Source organism: Lissotriton helveticus, chromosome 1_1 (assembly GCF_964261635.1).
Source record: "Lissotriton helveticus chromosome 1_1, aLisHel1.1, whole genome shotgun sequence".
Classification (NCBI taxonomy): domain Eukaryota; kingdom Metazoa; phylum Chordata; class Amphibia; order Caudata; family Salamandridae; genus Lissotriton; species Lissotriton helveticus.
The window spans coordinates 752,068,146-752,082,047 of NC_136057.1; the positions used below are offsets into that span (position 1 = coordinate 752,068,146).

The following is a 13,902-nucleotide window of genomic DNA, read 5'->3' on the forward strand; positions in this document are numbered from 1 at the left end:
CTTCGTGTAAATATGCAGTAGCAAAATGCTCAAAGTACTCACACTCCATATCTGGATGTCAACCTAAATGAACGACAATGTTAGCACCCATGAAACAATATCTGCATTACCCTTTGGAAAACATCAGCTCCCAAAGCCAACACAAATGGCATATTGTGAAAATACAATGCATTGAAAATGAGGTGGTTATGAATCTTTCAATCCTATGTTAGAACATTTGGGAACCATATTGAATCGGTCTTCCTCCATCGATATGTCCTCTGGCATTGCAGGTTTCGGCACATTCAATCTAAGGTGATGTCCTCCCTCCTCACGGCTCCATCCAAGAACCCAAGACAACCCTTCACCCACGCAGACCTTTCTCAAGCATACTACGAAGTAGGCTCCCATCTCGACTGTAGCTTCATCCTGATATTACTGTTTCTATTTTTTCTAATTCCCCCTCTCTCACCTCCTTCCTGCTCTCTTCTTTCTGACTTTACCCTCCTGCCCTTCTCCTCTGCACAGCTCTCCTCCCTGCTGTCAGATCTCTCTCTCTATTTCTATTGAGTTCCACACCGACTTACCCTCTTTTCCCGCTATTTTTATATGTTGCTACGTCCTTACTTCTCCCTCTTCTCATGCAACCCCTCTCCTTCTAGACCCTCTCTTGGACAGGGAGACGACAGGAAGACGTGGTGGGCACACCTGGTAAGGAGGAGACTCAAAAGCCACACAGTGAAGTTGCCAGCACAGAGTATTTGCAAGCCACAGGGAGGAGATATGGAAATTATCTGACTCTGAAAGGGCAAAGGTTAAAACATTCACTAGAGACCACATCTAAACCCACTACCCACCAATCCAGCCTAAAAATGCCGATGATCACACCGTTGCTCCAGCTGGGCTTCAAAATTGTTATACATAATAACCAGGGATAATTAAGGGTCACACAAGCAGATGTATTAGTGTTCAACATATGATGTAAGACCATACAAGCAAGACTAAATATGTCAAAACTACCAGAGTAGCATTCAGACCGAATACAGTTTCTGCATCAATAATAGTGCCATGGCATATTACCCCGCTATTCTTGGCTAAACTGTCCAAAACAATTCAGGTGGTTATGTTGCCATTCTAGAACGTATCTCCCAGGGTCCCGATGTTCTGTACGCCCTTCAGTCAATAATTAATTCGCATATCATTGATTCGTTTTTGGGTGCTGTGCTGTCAAAAGATGCATCCAACCCGGAAAGGCACAAACATTTAATCATGTATAGCATTTCCCCAGTGGTAGAAAGTCTTTAGAAGCACTCTATAATGTAAGCATAAAGAGCAAAATGTCAAGAGCAGATTAAATACCTTATCGGGAGCAGAGGAAGAACCCGATCTTTTTACTCCGTCCTATTTCTCTATCAGTAAGCAACAACTGAAAATCTAGACTGTTCTTTTTCTAGGCAATGTCTCCTTGGGTTTCGGGACCTATTGCGAAATAATTCACTGGAGGGTCCTTTTGTCCTTTGAAGAGTAAGAGTCAGGCACCCATCACCATTCAACTGTTGCTGCCCATCCCATTAAGTTACCAAATCTTGTAGAGCTATACTGATGAGGAATATACATCACATTTGGCTTCTAACTTTTTACTTTTGCCTATGAGGCAACTACAAAGCGCAAATGATACAACATGAAACACACAGCGAAATGTTGATATGTTTTCCGTACTGGACTACTAGCATCTAGCAGAATGATGTGGTCACACAAGTGTCAATAGTGGGAGTCGATTTACGAGTGCAGTTTGACTATGGCGTAAATTCAACATCCAGATAAAATGGTATGCCTAGTTAGTCATCTTACTTTTGGGATTTACTTTCAAGGCCAGAAATGACTTTGGCACGAGCTTAGGTAATTTACTGTTGAATTTTAGAATAATTACAGATTTTTCATTTTATCCTTAAATGGAAATTTGAACTTGATAATAAACGGAACTTCTGATCACAGCACGTAAAACAAGCAGGCACAAACGAATAAGTACTGTCGCACTTGATCAAACTAATGTTTTTAATTTTTCTTTCTCACCTCTTCAATGCGTTTCGTTTTGGCAGCTATTGCTTTTGTGCGTCTGTTCAGGTTTTTTTCATACAACTCCGCCCCACTCCTCGCGTTTAATTCACGTTCTTGCATTTGGTCTTCATACGACATGGCACCAGAACAAGCCTTTGAAAAGAAAATGCAGTTTTACATTGCATAAAAAATAGCAGCGCAGACATTTCGATTGTACCTGTTCTCACCTCTTTTATGAACTAATTTAATTCTGGGAAAACGTAAACATAACCAGACTTTATCTGGACTGCCTATCTCATTAAACACTAAAAATGCTGCCAATTCTTTTTTGAGCCAATCTGCACATTATTACAACAAACGTCTATAATTAGGACTGAAAAACTGTTGAACATGGAGTTTGAAGACCTTGACTAAATAATAAGTTACCCTAGACACTGGTGCTCTTACTTAACGAGTGAAATCTACGAAACAGAATTTAAAAAAGGGAAACTGATGGTGTCAATTAAAAATAAAAAATCTAAATTTTTACAGCTTTTCTAGCGCCCATACCACTTGCAGAAAATAGGATTTTCAAAGAAAATCAAAACTTTCAAAGAGGACATTGGTTACTTTATGTACTTCTGAAAGATATTAAATTCCCTCGAATTGTAGTATTTCCTTAGCCATCTTCCCATATGTTAAGCATGCAAAAGGAAGGTCAAACGTTCCTCAATAAACGACGCCGCAACTGTGATGCTGCAACATTCAGCAAGTGAATCACCGCAGCCACAGATGCGTTTTGACAGCAAGGTGTGTTTCAAGTGGTAGTCGATGGACAGAAACACCATGTAAGACACTATGCAGTTTTCAACTTGATGGTTTTATATAAGCAGAAGGTACTAGGTACTTGTCAGAGCAACTTAAAGAGCTACAGGGACTTGCAGAACAGCAAGAGGTCACAGGAAAGAATGGTAACTTAGAAAAAAGATTGGAGCTTGCTAGAGAAGGGTGCGACATAAAGCTCAGTCAGCATCAATTGATTCATGTCGGGTAGCTACATCACTGCCAGAGCAAGGGTAAAGGAGGACAAACTGTTTTGGGGGTGTTAATTGTCGCAGGATATCTAACCTGGCAATTACCAAATAGCGTGAAATTATACAGGAAGAACAAATAAGTGCGGTGCCACAGGTGAGGGAAAACACCCTAAAGCCTCAAACAAGGACCCTGGGGTCCGGCTATGTACAAAAACTGGGCCTGTATGTTATGTTACGTGAATTTGTACTGCGCACAGCTGCCCCAGCTAAGGGGCGTCCCGGCGCACGGCAAGGTACCACGCAACAACCACAAGAAACACAACAGCTAGAAAAAAGTCAAGTCAAGTTTAAAATAGAAAAGTTTTAACAGCCCTACGAAAGGACAAGAGATCCTCCGACAGCCGAATCCCCACCGGAAGGGAGTTCCACAGTTCGGCTGCTTTGACCCGGAAAGACCGGCCACCAACACGGCACAACTTGTATCTGGGGATAATAGTGAGAGCTTGACCCAAAGATCTCAGGTGCCGAGTGGGGACGTACCAGGTCAGGAGGTCCATAAGAGTTTGAGGAGCCGTACCCTTTAAAATCTTAAAGGCTAAACAGAGTACCTTAAATTGAATTCTAGCTCTGACTGGCAACCAATGTAGAGCTTTCAAAGTACTAGAGACAGGGCAGAACCGGGGAAGACCAACAATTGCCCTTGCAGCGGCGTTCTGCACCCGCTGAAGGCGGGAGATTTCGGCCTGGTTAGCACCCACCAGAAGAGAGCTGGCATAGTCCAAGCGTGATATAACAGTCGCCTGTATAACCAGCTGCCGGGTGCGAGAATCAAAAAACTTTAGGACTGGGCGCAGGGTCCGGAGGATTCCAAAACAGCAATCAGCCGTTTTCTTTGTGTGCCCCTAAAAACTGAGAGTGGGATCCATCCACACTCCCAGGTTTTTCAGTTCCGTCACCGGAAGGGGGGCCGGCCCAAGCTCCGGAGGCCACCACCTATCTCCCCAGAGGTCGGCCCGTCTGCCGAGGATCATAACCTCGGTTTTCTTCGCGTTGAGCTGGAGGCAGTTGGTCTCCATCCAGCTAGCCACCGCCCTAAGTCCACTCTGAAACCTGGGAGCGTCCTGATCTACATCCCCGCTGATCGTAACCGCTAGCTGAGTGTCATCGGCATATGACACCATGGTCATACCCCATTGCCTGACAACCTCAGCCAGCGGTCTCACGTATAGGTTGAACAACGTGGGACTCAGCGAGGATCCCTGCGGTACTCCCTGTTTCAGAGGATGGAACTTGGACTGGAACGGTGGCACCACAACGCTAAAGAAACGATCCTCGAGGAAGGACCGAAACCACTGGAGGGCAGACCCACTCACTCCTATCTCCTCCAGGCGCTGCAACAGGATTGGATGGGAGACGGTATCAAAGGCGACGCTCAGATCTAATAGTACCAGCGCCGCCGTCTGTCCTGCATCCATCACTGTGCGAAGGTGTTCAGCCATGGTGAGAAGGGCGGTCTCTGTGCTATGTCCAGCACGGAAACCGTTCTGGGTGGGATCTAAGATGTTCAAACGAGAGAGGTGGTCAGAGAGAGTCTTGTTCACATGGGCCTCCAAAACTTTGGTCGGCCAAGGTAGCAGGGAGATAGGCCGATAACTTTCCGGCTTTTCCGGGTCCAGGGAGGGTTTCTTTAAGATGGGTGAAACCACAGCCCGCTTCCAGCTTGCTGGAACCATGCCCGAGACTAGTGGAATGTTCATCAGAGAGAGTATCGAAGTGCGACCCATGAACAAATGGTCTCTAAAAAGGGCAGGCTTAAGCGGATCGGCGGGCGACCCAGATTTCACCTGCTGGGCCAGAATGTCAAAACCCTTAGTTGTTAACGGGGGCAACACAGACAGCATGGAATCACCAGCTATGTTACATGGGGTACCTGCCGATGGCCTAGCCTCAGGGAATGTTAGGTAGATGTTCTGTACCTTTTCCAAAAAGAACAGGGCAAGAGCCTCACAATGTGCCGTAGAGCTCGTAGTAATTGCCGAGGCCCGCTTCACAACCTGATCTTTTACCACCTTAAAGATGATTTTAGCTGGATTAGGGCTGTTGCCAAATTCCGCAGCATAAAACTCTGCCCGGGCCCTGCATATAGCACGATGGTAAGTTTTAACAGCAGCGAGGTAGATGACCTTCTTACCACTGTCGTACACCTTCCGCCATTCCCTATCTGCTCGCCTACAGCTGCCCTTGAGTGCACGTAATGCACTGTCGTACCAGGGGCTAGACTCCCGAGAACTAATTTTCCTAGTTGAAATAGGAATCAGGGAGTCGAGAGCCGTGGTAACCCAAGAGCAGAACCGGTCATAACCTGCATCTGCATCCTCCAGCGGTCCCAGCGGCACTGCAGCGAGGGCTCTATGAAAGTCCTCAAGTCTCAATTTGCTCCAATGCCGTGTGGAGACCATCCTTGCTGAGGCAGATGACGAAATTCCCGGCACGGGGACATTAATGGCCACTAAAGAATGGTCCGTCCAGCCGAGCGGAGTAACGGCCGTAACTGTGGCCTCTGTCAAGTTCGTGAAGAACGGGTCTAGCGTATGGCCACCAGTATGCGTAGGGTGCTGCACTAATTGATGGAGTTGAAGTGCCTCCAGATCGGCTAGTATACAACGCATGTAAGGAAAATACAGTACAACACAATTTCTGTTGGTTAATATGGAGACAATGGTGTCCTTTTTGGAGTGTTTGCCTTTAATGGTATTTTGCAGAGCAAGCCAGCCAACACGTGTTTCGTCAATAGGGTGTTAGATCCTGGACTTCTTCAGGACTGTAACGAGGCAATTGGTGTCTTAGACCTAAACACCAGTGATAATCTCGACTCTGTGGGTCATAAGAAATCCAAAGCTGATACTCTGAGTTAATACTCTTTTCTTTCTTCAGTGTGAGTCTTTCTATAGGTGTCAAACAGTGATAGTTGACCCAGTGTTTCAAACTGGTGTATTGTATTCAGGCTAAGTACGGCATGGTCTCTGTGAGTCCAAAGTTCAAAAAACCAAAGTCTGGCAATCCCAAATAGAACCGGCAAAATTAAGCCATCAATCAGTCTGCAGCGAGTAAGCCAGACTCCCGTCGTGCTTCCGGGACCGTGTTTCAACCGCATGGCAGAGCCTTCCCGTCAATTCAGTACAATGTACTCCGCACAATAAAGTGTCAGCTGCTTCATTCTTAAGTGCGAACAAATGCACCTTATTGGAACGGAATCTCCAATAATAAAACATTTGGGTTCCCTGCCAGTGCCTTTCTTCCATCAGCATAAATGAGTCTGCGGCTCAGGCACTTTCCTTCAAACGCAGGTCTCTGTGTCCTTCTCACAGTGTATTGTACATCCCTAGGCAATTATAACTTTATGACTGTTGCAAATCTGTAGATATATTTGTCTTATCAGTACATCTTATTTCTGAACTCAGTGTAACAATCAACCAGAAAATACAATAGCAGTTTGCTCTAATTAAAAACAATCGTTTATTGCAAGTTTAAAAATCAATTTATAACACGTATCAAGCTGTCTTCTATATCTACTTGACATGTACACACACGTTTAATCATATAAAAACAGGTACATAAAATACAGAAACTCAAGTCGTGGCTGAAAAGGTCATTGTCTTGAGTTTCTGTATTTTATGTAACAAAGGCAATTACCTTTTCAGGGAAAACTACCTATTTCAGTGATATTGTTCTATGCTGAAAACAATGTATAATTATATGAGAAAGCACCCCCTCTTAAGATTCCATATGTTTACAAATTAAGGTACATATCCGACCATTAATGAGTCCTTATTAAGTCATATAAGTAGATAAATGTAACCTATTGTGACAAACAACATTACATACCTGTTTGTTCTTCAATCTCATGGTCTCCCCCACAGTATCCTAAGAGTCTGTCACACACACCAAGCATTTCCCTTCCTCATTAGTTTCACTAACACCATTCAATTAACTGTTTACACAAACCTTCCCACTTAATGGCAGTCCTTAATTCTTTACAATTATTGCTTGTATCTAGTCTCCCCTCCCCAGCCTAACCCACTTATGTTACTACTCAGCCTCTTGGAACAATGGACTAGCCAATCATTCCAAGCTTTCGAATACTAATGCCACACTGGTAAGAGCTATAATGTTAGTTGGCACAAGTGAAATCATAAAAGCTACAGTAGGGGCTCTAGGTAGATCAGTCACCAGAGTGACCAACTGAACTGTGCTCAACTAATGTGGAACTTCATCTTCATCACCATAATTTCATTCCCTCCTATCTCTCTGGAAAAAACTGTAATTTCTACTACCTCTGCGGTCAGACAGGCCAAAGCAATCATCCACTCACCACAATCTACATCGGAGACATAACAATCATCAATATCCCCTCAACTGACGGGCCAGCCAGAACAATCACAAGAGCAAACACTAGAGATGTCAACTAAACCGGTGAACCCTGCAATAAATCTTGGAACAACCCAATAACATCATTTTACTTATTGCTACTAGGCATCAGAATACCAGGCAAGAGAACAATCCCATCTCTGCTTCCATACTGACCAGAGGAATCAATGGAAGGATCACTAGAACCCAAGACACAGTCAAAACCACTTTTTATCCATTATGAAATATCTGGCATGAGTGTATATTCCCAGACATATCAGGCTATATGAAGCAACTAGATCTCGAGTCGTCCGCAACACCTCCCATTCATCAAGAAGTGAAAAATGCAATATTTATAATAATGTAACAAGCCAGTGCATTTAGCTCTTACCAGAAGACCACAGAACCAGGGAGAGGAGTTGGCCTAACGGCTAGGGCGCTCGACCTCGGACCTGGGTTCGAGTCTCGGTAACGACGCTAAAAACCTCCTGTGATTCTGGGCAAATCACTTAATCTCCCCGTGCCTAAAAAATGAATGTGTGTCCTCATGTAACGTAACTGGTGCTAAGTAAAGCGCTCTGATACCTGATTCGGTTCGGGTCTAGTTCGCGCTATATAAAACTCTGCAAAAAAAAAAACCCACCTGTCTTGCATACTAATTAACAACAGATGTCTCAGCAAAAACAGAATACGCTTATGACCTGTCAGCTGAGCTCAATCCGGCTGACAGCTCCATCATTGAAACAAGGCCAAGAGAACACTCTGCACCTCGTTGACATGAGACCATCCCTAAAGGGTATCTAACTTGGTTCAGAAGCTGCCCAAAAAGATGAGCAGAGTATTCTTTTAACCAGCATTAAAGAATAGTTCAGTTTGGAGTGCTATCTTACTTATTTTCTGCCTTCTTATATTTCATCTTCTTGCTTTCTATCTAACAACCACCCCCAGAAAAGACCTTGTCTGCTCAGGTGCTCTTGTAGACTCAATATTGAACACTGCATCCGACCACCCAAACCTCCATTATTTAGGAGAGGTTACCACCTGGTTCAACACACCACAACTACTCCAACCTGATCCCTTTTCGTTACCTTGAGGCACTCGTCTTCTATCAACAAGTTAAAGGGCTTACACAGTCTGAAGCCACACTCTCAAATCTATCTTTGCCTCAAGAGGAGTAATCTCAGTTACAGTTGGCTGTTCCCAAAATCGTCACTTAATTGACAGCCAAGCCACAACTCATTCTTGTTTGTATGGAAAACATGCAAAACTTTCCCTGTCACTCTTTTCCAAACTAATTATTGTGCAAGAAGCCGCCACGTGATGCTGCAGTTTGGAGCCCTACTCAGAGTCTCACACACGTTAAAAATACTACTCATTGGTCACAATCGAACCAGCACTCATCCTAACATGTAACAACTTACATCACTGTCCAAAAAGCAATTTGGAGCCTCATTAGAGGGTAGGAAAGTCTGTCTCACCAGGTCATGTTCACAGGGTAAATCCCATGTCCCACGTAAAGAGAACCTACCATCACCGGGCTCAAGCACAGGGAGTGGGACTACTCCGCAAACCAGTGGAAGCATGGCGGGGTAGTGTTCTCCCATTATCTGCATTGTTGGCTACTGTGACATGCCGCATTGAAAAATACCTACTCACCTCTCTCTCATGGCACAGAGCACTGCTTGAGAGGTGAGGCATGGAGAATCTGGAACATGACAAGATGCTATCAAGGACAACAAGTGCCTGCACAGGGGATTATGCATGCTCCTAGCATGACAGCCATATTGAAATTGACTCTTCATATCATTCTAGAGTTTGGGGGTCATACTGGAATGATTCTACTCAGTAACATGATCTGTAAAGGAATTTCAACTTTTTGACCCTGTTTTCGAGACGCTGGAATAGCTAACTGCTTCGTGGCAAATGTGTTAATTTGAACAGCCATCTTGAGTTCTTTCCAGGATTTGGTGCATTTACTTTTCTACTGTTTATTTCACCTCACTATAGACTTTTAGACAAATCCTCCACACGAGAGGGATTCGTTTTCCTTCTTGTGTTTTGTTTCCTTAGCTTAGTGAAGTCCTGTCCTGCCCTATTACGACAGCCTGTTCTCTACTGTGATGACAGTGTCCTCTCCTGTGAGGAAACACTGTCCGGTCCTGTAACAAGACTGCTCAAAATCAATCACCTATTATATTTCCCATATTCGTACTTTCTCTGAAAAAGTTACTTTAAATGACTATCATTTTCTAATACATCTTTTCTTTTGGACTTCATTGAATTTTCTTTTGCAACATTGAGAACATTCTTTACTAAAACTTTGGGAAAGATGTATAACTAGATGTAGTTTTAAGAATCATTTACCATCTGTCTCCTTTATACGTTTAGCCTACTACCCTCCTTATTTTCTTCTCCTTCCTACTTGATGTAAGTACTACACAACCTATCATAAAAACGATTTATTTAACACATCTATTCTATTCTGCAACTTATTCTTCCTTGATCTACCACTAATGAGAGCATGATCTGTTGTTGGCATGGGATACAGAGGGTGTTGCTTTGGTATCGGCTGTCTGCCGGTAAGGTGATTAAAAGTACGCAATACATGAGAACTTTTTCACAGTTAAAGTTAAGTTAAATGAGGATATACCACTGAATAATATATATACTCTTCCACAACTCTTTAAGGATTTTTTTCAGACTTGATCCCTGCAACACCTGCATAATCAGTCTTTGAATATGCAAGTTAATCTAGGTAGACCATTTGAAGAAGATCCCCAGCTGCTCCGTTTAGAAGTAATGTATATTCAACCACTATCCAAGGGATTCATAGTTTAAGCCGATTGCAGTTGTGGCTCCAACATAGGCCCTTGGCATACTTCAGTGGAAGAGATCGAGATCTACACCCAGCAAGACAGTCTGGAATAATTATGGGAAAAAAAGCCTTACGGTGATTCCATTACTTCCAGCCCCTGGCGCTCCCACTTTCTCAACTGCAGTTGCCAGTACGAGCAGAAAGTAAAATGCTGCATATGTCCTCTCAGCTCCGTACCCTTGCCTCATCAGCAACTCAAGGCGGAAGCATGTAGTATGTAGGGCAAGAATTAAAATGATGACAGTCACTGTATAGGTTTTGTTTCCTTACTCTATGACCAGGCTTTCATATGAATGGTAAACTGATTTCACATCCAACGAACTATAGGAGTGGGAGATAGCAAATACCAGACAAGAGTTCAAGTAAATAGGTTCGAAAAAGAAAATTGGGTTTTGCCACTTCTTTTCCTGAGGTGAGTTCACCAAAGAAAATGAACAACTGAAAAGACACTATGAAAAAAATGTTTCTCTGAACTCAAATCTCAAACCACTGCAAACATACAGATTGTACAATGTTGCCTCAGCCAACATAGCATGAGGCCAAGGTTAAAAAACAGTACAAACTATTAACTGATTTAGATGGAAACTGATAAATACTTTATCAATGTAAGAACCAGCAGTTAAAGAAAAAAGAAACAACTCATGTTAGTGTAAATCTCTAGAACATAAGAGACACGAGCGTTATATTTCAAAAGGTAAAGGGGATGGCTACCAAAAATTCAGCCTTTTAAACATTCAAGTTATATTTGCTAGATTTGCACACAATGGGGTATTGTTGATTTCTGCCTTTTCCCCCTAAAAATATAATCCATTTCGTGCTTACATGAAATGGAAAATATAACATTTCCTCTATGGCGCTAGTTACCAAACTGAACATCAATTTGGCTATTGTGCAAAACAAATTAAATAACATTTTTTAGCCAACAACATCTTAGGAGGGAACTTGAGCTAGATTTTCCTATAAGAAAACAGTACCAACCTGTGACTTGGCCGGGGCTCTGTAATACATTTTGTTTCCTTAAACCTTGAACTAGAAAAATTACTTTGAAAGTGCTCTGGTCTCAGTGCTGAGTTTGGCAGTCATGCTTATGACGAAATATGCTCACTGACCCCAGGAATCATCCAAAATGTACGAATTGGAGTAATCTTAGGTTAATCTCCCAGAGAGTGGATACGCTCACAAGATGTATGTTTAATGCTATGTACTGCTTAATACAATACAGCTGGCATCTTAAGATGAAGTTTTGGAACCATTGATGTCAGATGAATGTAAGGGCTAACATAGGTACGGAAGTCCACTAGATGGCGGAATAATGTACAGCATAGTGAATCCAGAAAAGATTCACGCTGCAAAACATAGGTTCGGAAGTCAACTTCTTCTTTTAGAAAAAAGTACTAACGTCCTCTTGCTTTGTATTGGTTTTGAAATGACAAATGAGGAGGAAACTGTAGCTTAAGTGTTTCAGCAACAGCACTGTATTTACAGTAAGGCTCTTTCTTTATCTCTGGACTTTCCCATATTTCTAAAGAAATAAGGTAGAATTATATGCATCTTATTGGTGTATTCTCCCTTCTATCCTTCTTCTCCATCATATATTTGCTTTATCTCTTAATTTCAGATCTGAAGCAAAGGTGGGACTATTAAGGGATTGCTGTTTTGTGTCCCTTAACAATAAAGGTGTGAGTTGCCCTTGGCATCCCCTTCACTTCATTTGAATCAGTATAGGAAAGGAGACTTGGGTGAACAGAATTAGAAACCATATAGCATTTTCCACAGTTTCCTATCCAGCCCACTGACTCAATGGAATGGTCAATTTCTTATTTGTGACATTAGGAACGCAAGGGATCCAAGCTTCACATTACCCACTAAGAGTATGATGCTGGAACTTGGTAGCATTTTCCTAAACCTGAAGGAGGTGCCATGGGAAACCACGTCTTTATAAAAACACAAACCAGAGTTTCCTAGAGCTGCATAATTCAAACAGAGGCCCTCCTGTGGAAGCTGTGCAGGACCTTAAATGAAAAGCAAGAGCCACTCCGTAGCTGCTCAAATCAAAGGGAAAGTCTTCTAACCCTGTCACTATGTCATTAAAGTACGAGTTACTTACCTTCGGTAACGATGTATCTGGTAGAGACGTTGTCTAGCCGCAGATTCCTTAACTTAGAATATCCCCAGGCTGGATCCAAATTTTTTTTGCAGCAGCACCTCTGCGCGCCGGTGGCCGCGCCACACGACCCCGCCCTCACGTCGTCCATGTACGTGACGTTAGCGAGGTCATATAAGTCCCTCCCGGCATGCTGACGTCAGTTTTCTTTGGAGAAACTTTTCTGTGGCACAACACGGAGCCACCAACAAAAAACTGTGAAAGTATGGGAACAGTGTGCGAGGGAGGAAAAATCAGCGAATAAAGGAAGATGATGATGGAAGACACCATCGTAAAAGACAGAATTAGACACTCCCTCCATATAAGTGAAAAGCTGTGAGAAAGAGCCCAGCAAGCTAAGCAAAGACTCTTCCCCGAGTGCAACAGGGAAGTACATCTCAACAGACAGAAATAGACTGATAGTGCCATATAGAACTGTGTCGACAAGTAAGAACGAAACACAGAAAGAATAACAGTCCACCGTAAGGAGGGATGAAAAGACTGTCCTTTTCCCTGTAATAACGGAGGAAACAGAGCACAAAAGACCCTCAAAAAGAGGGTGACCATGAGAAAACCAGGACCCCACGTTAGTAGAGAAGACGGAAGGAAGAGAAGGTAACTGGAGAGGAAAACAAATCTCCTCAAGAAACAAAACACACCATATCACAGGAAATAAGCCCCTCAGCAGAAGTTAACTGGATAGGGAAACACTCAGGGGAGTGCAACAATAGGAACCCCCTTGAGAAATATCCCAATGGCAACTGAAGAGGCCAGTGGAGAACACCACTAGACAATGTCCTCACTGAACGGGGAGGCTTGGTGGTCGTTAAGGAATCTGCGGCTAGACAACAGCTCTCCCAGATACATAGTTACCGAAGTTAAGGAAAGTATACATCTGATAGAGACATCTAGCTGCAGATTCCGTAACTTAGAATAGATACCACAGCCATACCCCAAAAGGGAGGTGGGTCTGCGACAGAGCAAAAGAAAGCGGCAAGCATTTGATCCGACAACAGAGTGACAGAGAAGGGGGTAGGCTGTGGCGGAACAGCCAGTCAACAACCCAAGCTGCTCGAAAGAGCAGAATTAACAGGATAAAGATATCCTAAAAATACCAGAATGGCGCTGTACCATACCCGTATCAAAAATGACAGGTGCTATACCATACCTGTATAAGAAATGACAGGTAGAAAGGCATGAGCCCTATACCAGAGCAAAGAAAGAGAGATTCACAAATCCTTCACAAATGTACCCCTCACTATAGAACCTACCTCCACCCTCTGCACCCCTAGACTCAAATGCATACTTCTCAATTGCAGATCGGCCCAAAGACATTCCGCGGGGGTAACCGATCTCATCATTTCTCTGGAACCGGATCTAGCCATTCTGACTGAAACATGGTTGTCCGATTCTTTTACACCTATCAT

The 13,902-nt window shown here is 43.3% G+C and overlaps 1 protein-coding gene across 5 annotated transcripts in view; it reads right to left on the reverse strand.

The window, feature by feature from the left end:
- The window catches only part of PPHLN1 (periphilin 1), a 715,827-nt gene that overhangs the window by 159,385 nt on the left and 542,540 nt on the right, over nucleotides 1–13,902 (reverse strand). For all 5 annotated transcript variants that reach the window (XM_078674289.1, XM_078674291.1, XM_078674288.1 and 2 more), the window contains one exon: nucleotides 2,053–2,190. In XM_078674289.1, the coding sequence (XP_078530415.1) occupies nucleotides 2,053–2,190 (138 nt within the window). The remainder of the gene's footprint in view (nucleotides 1–2,052; nucleotides 2,191–13,902) is intronic.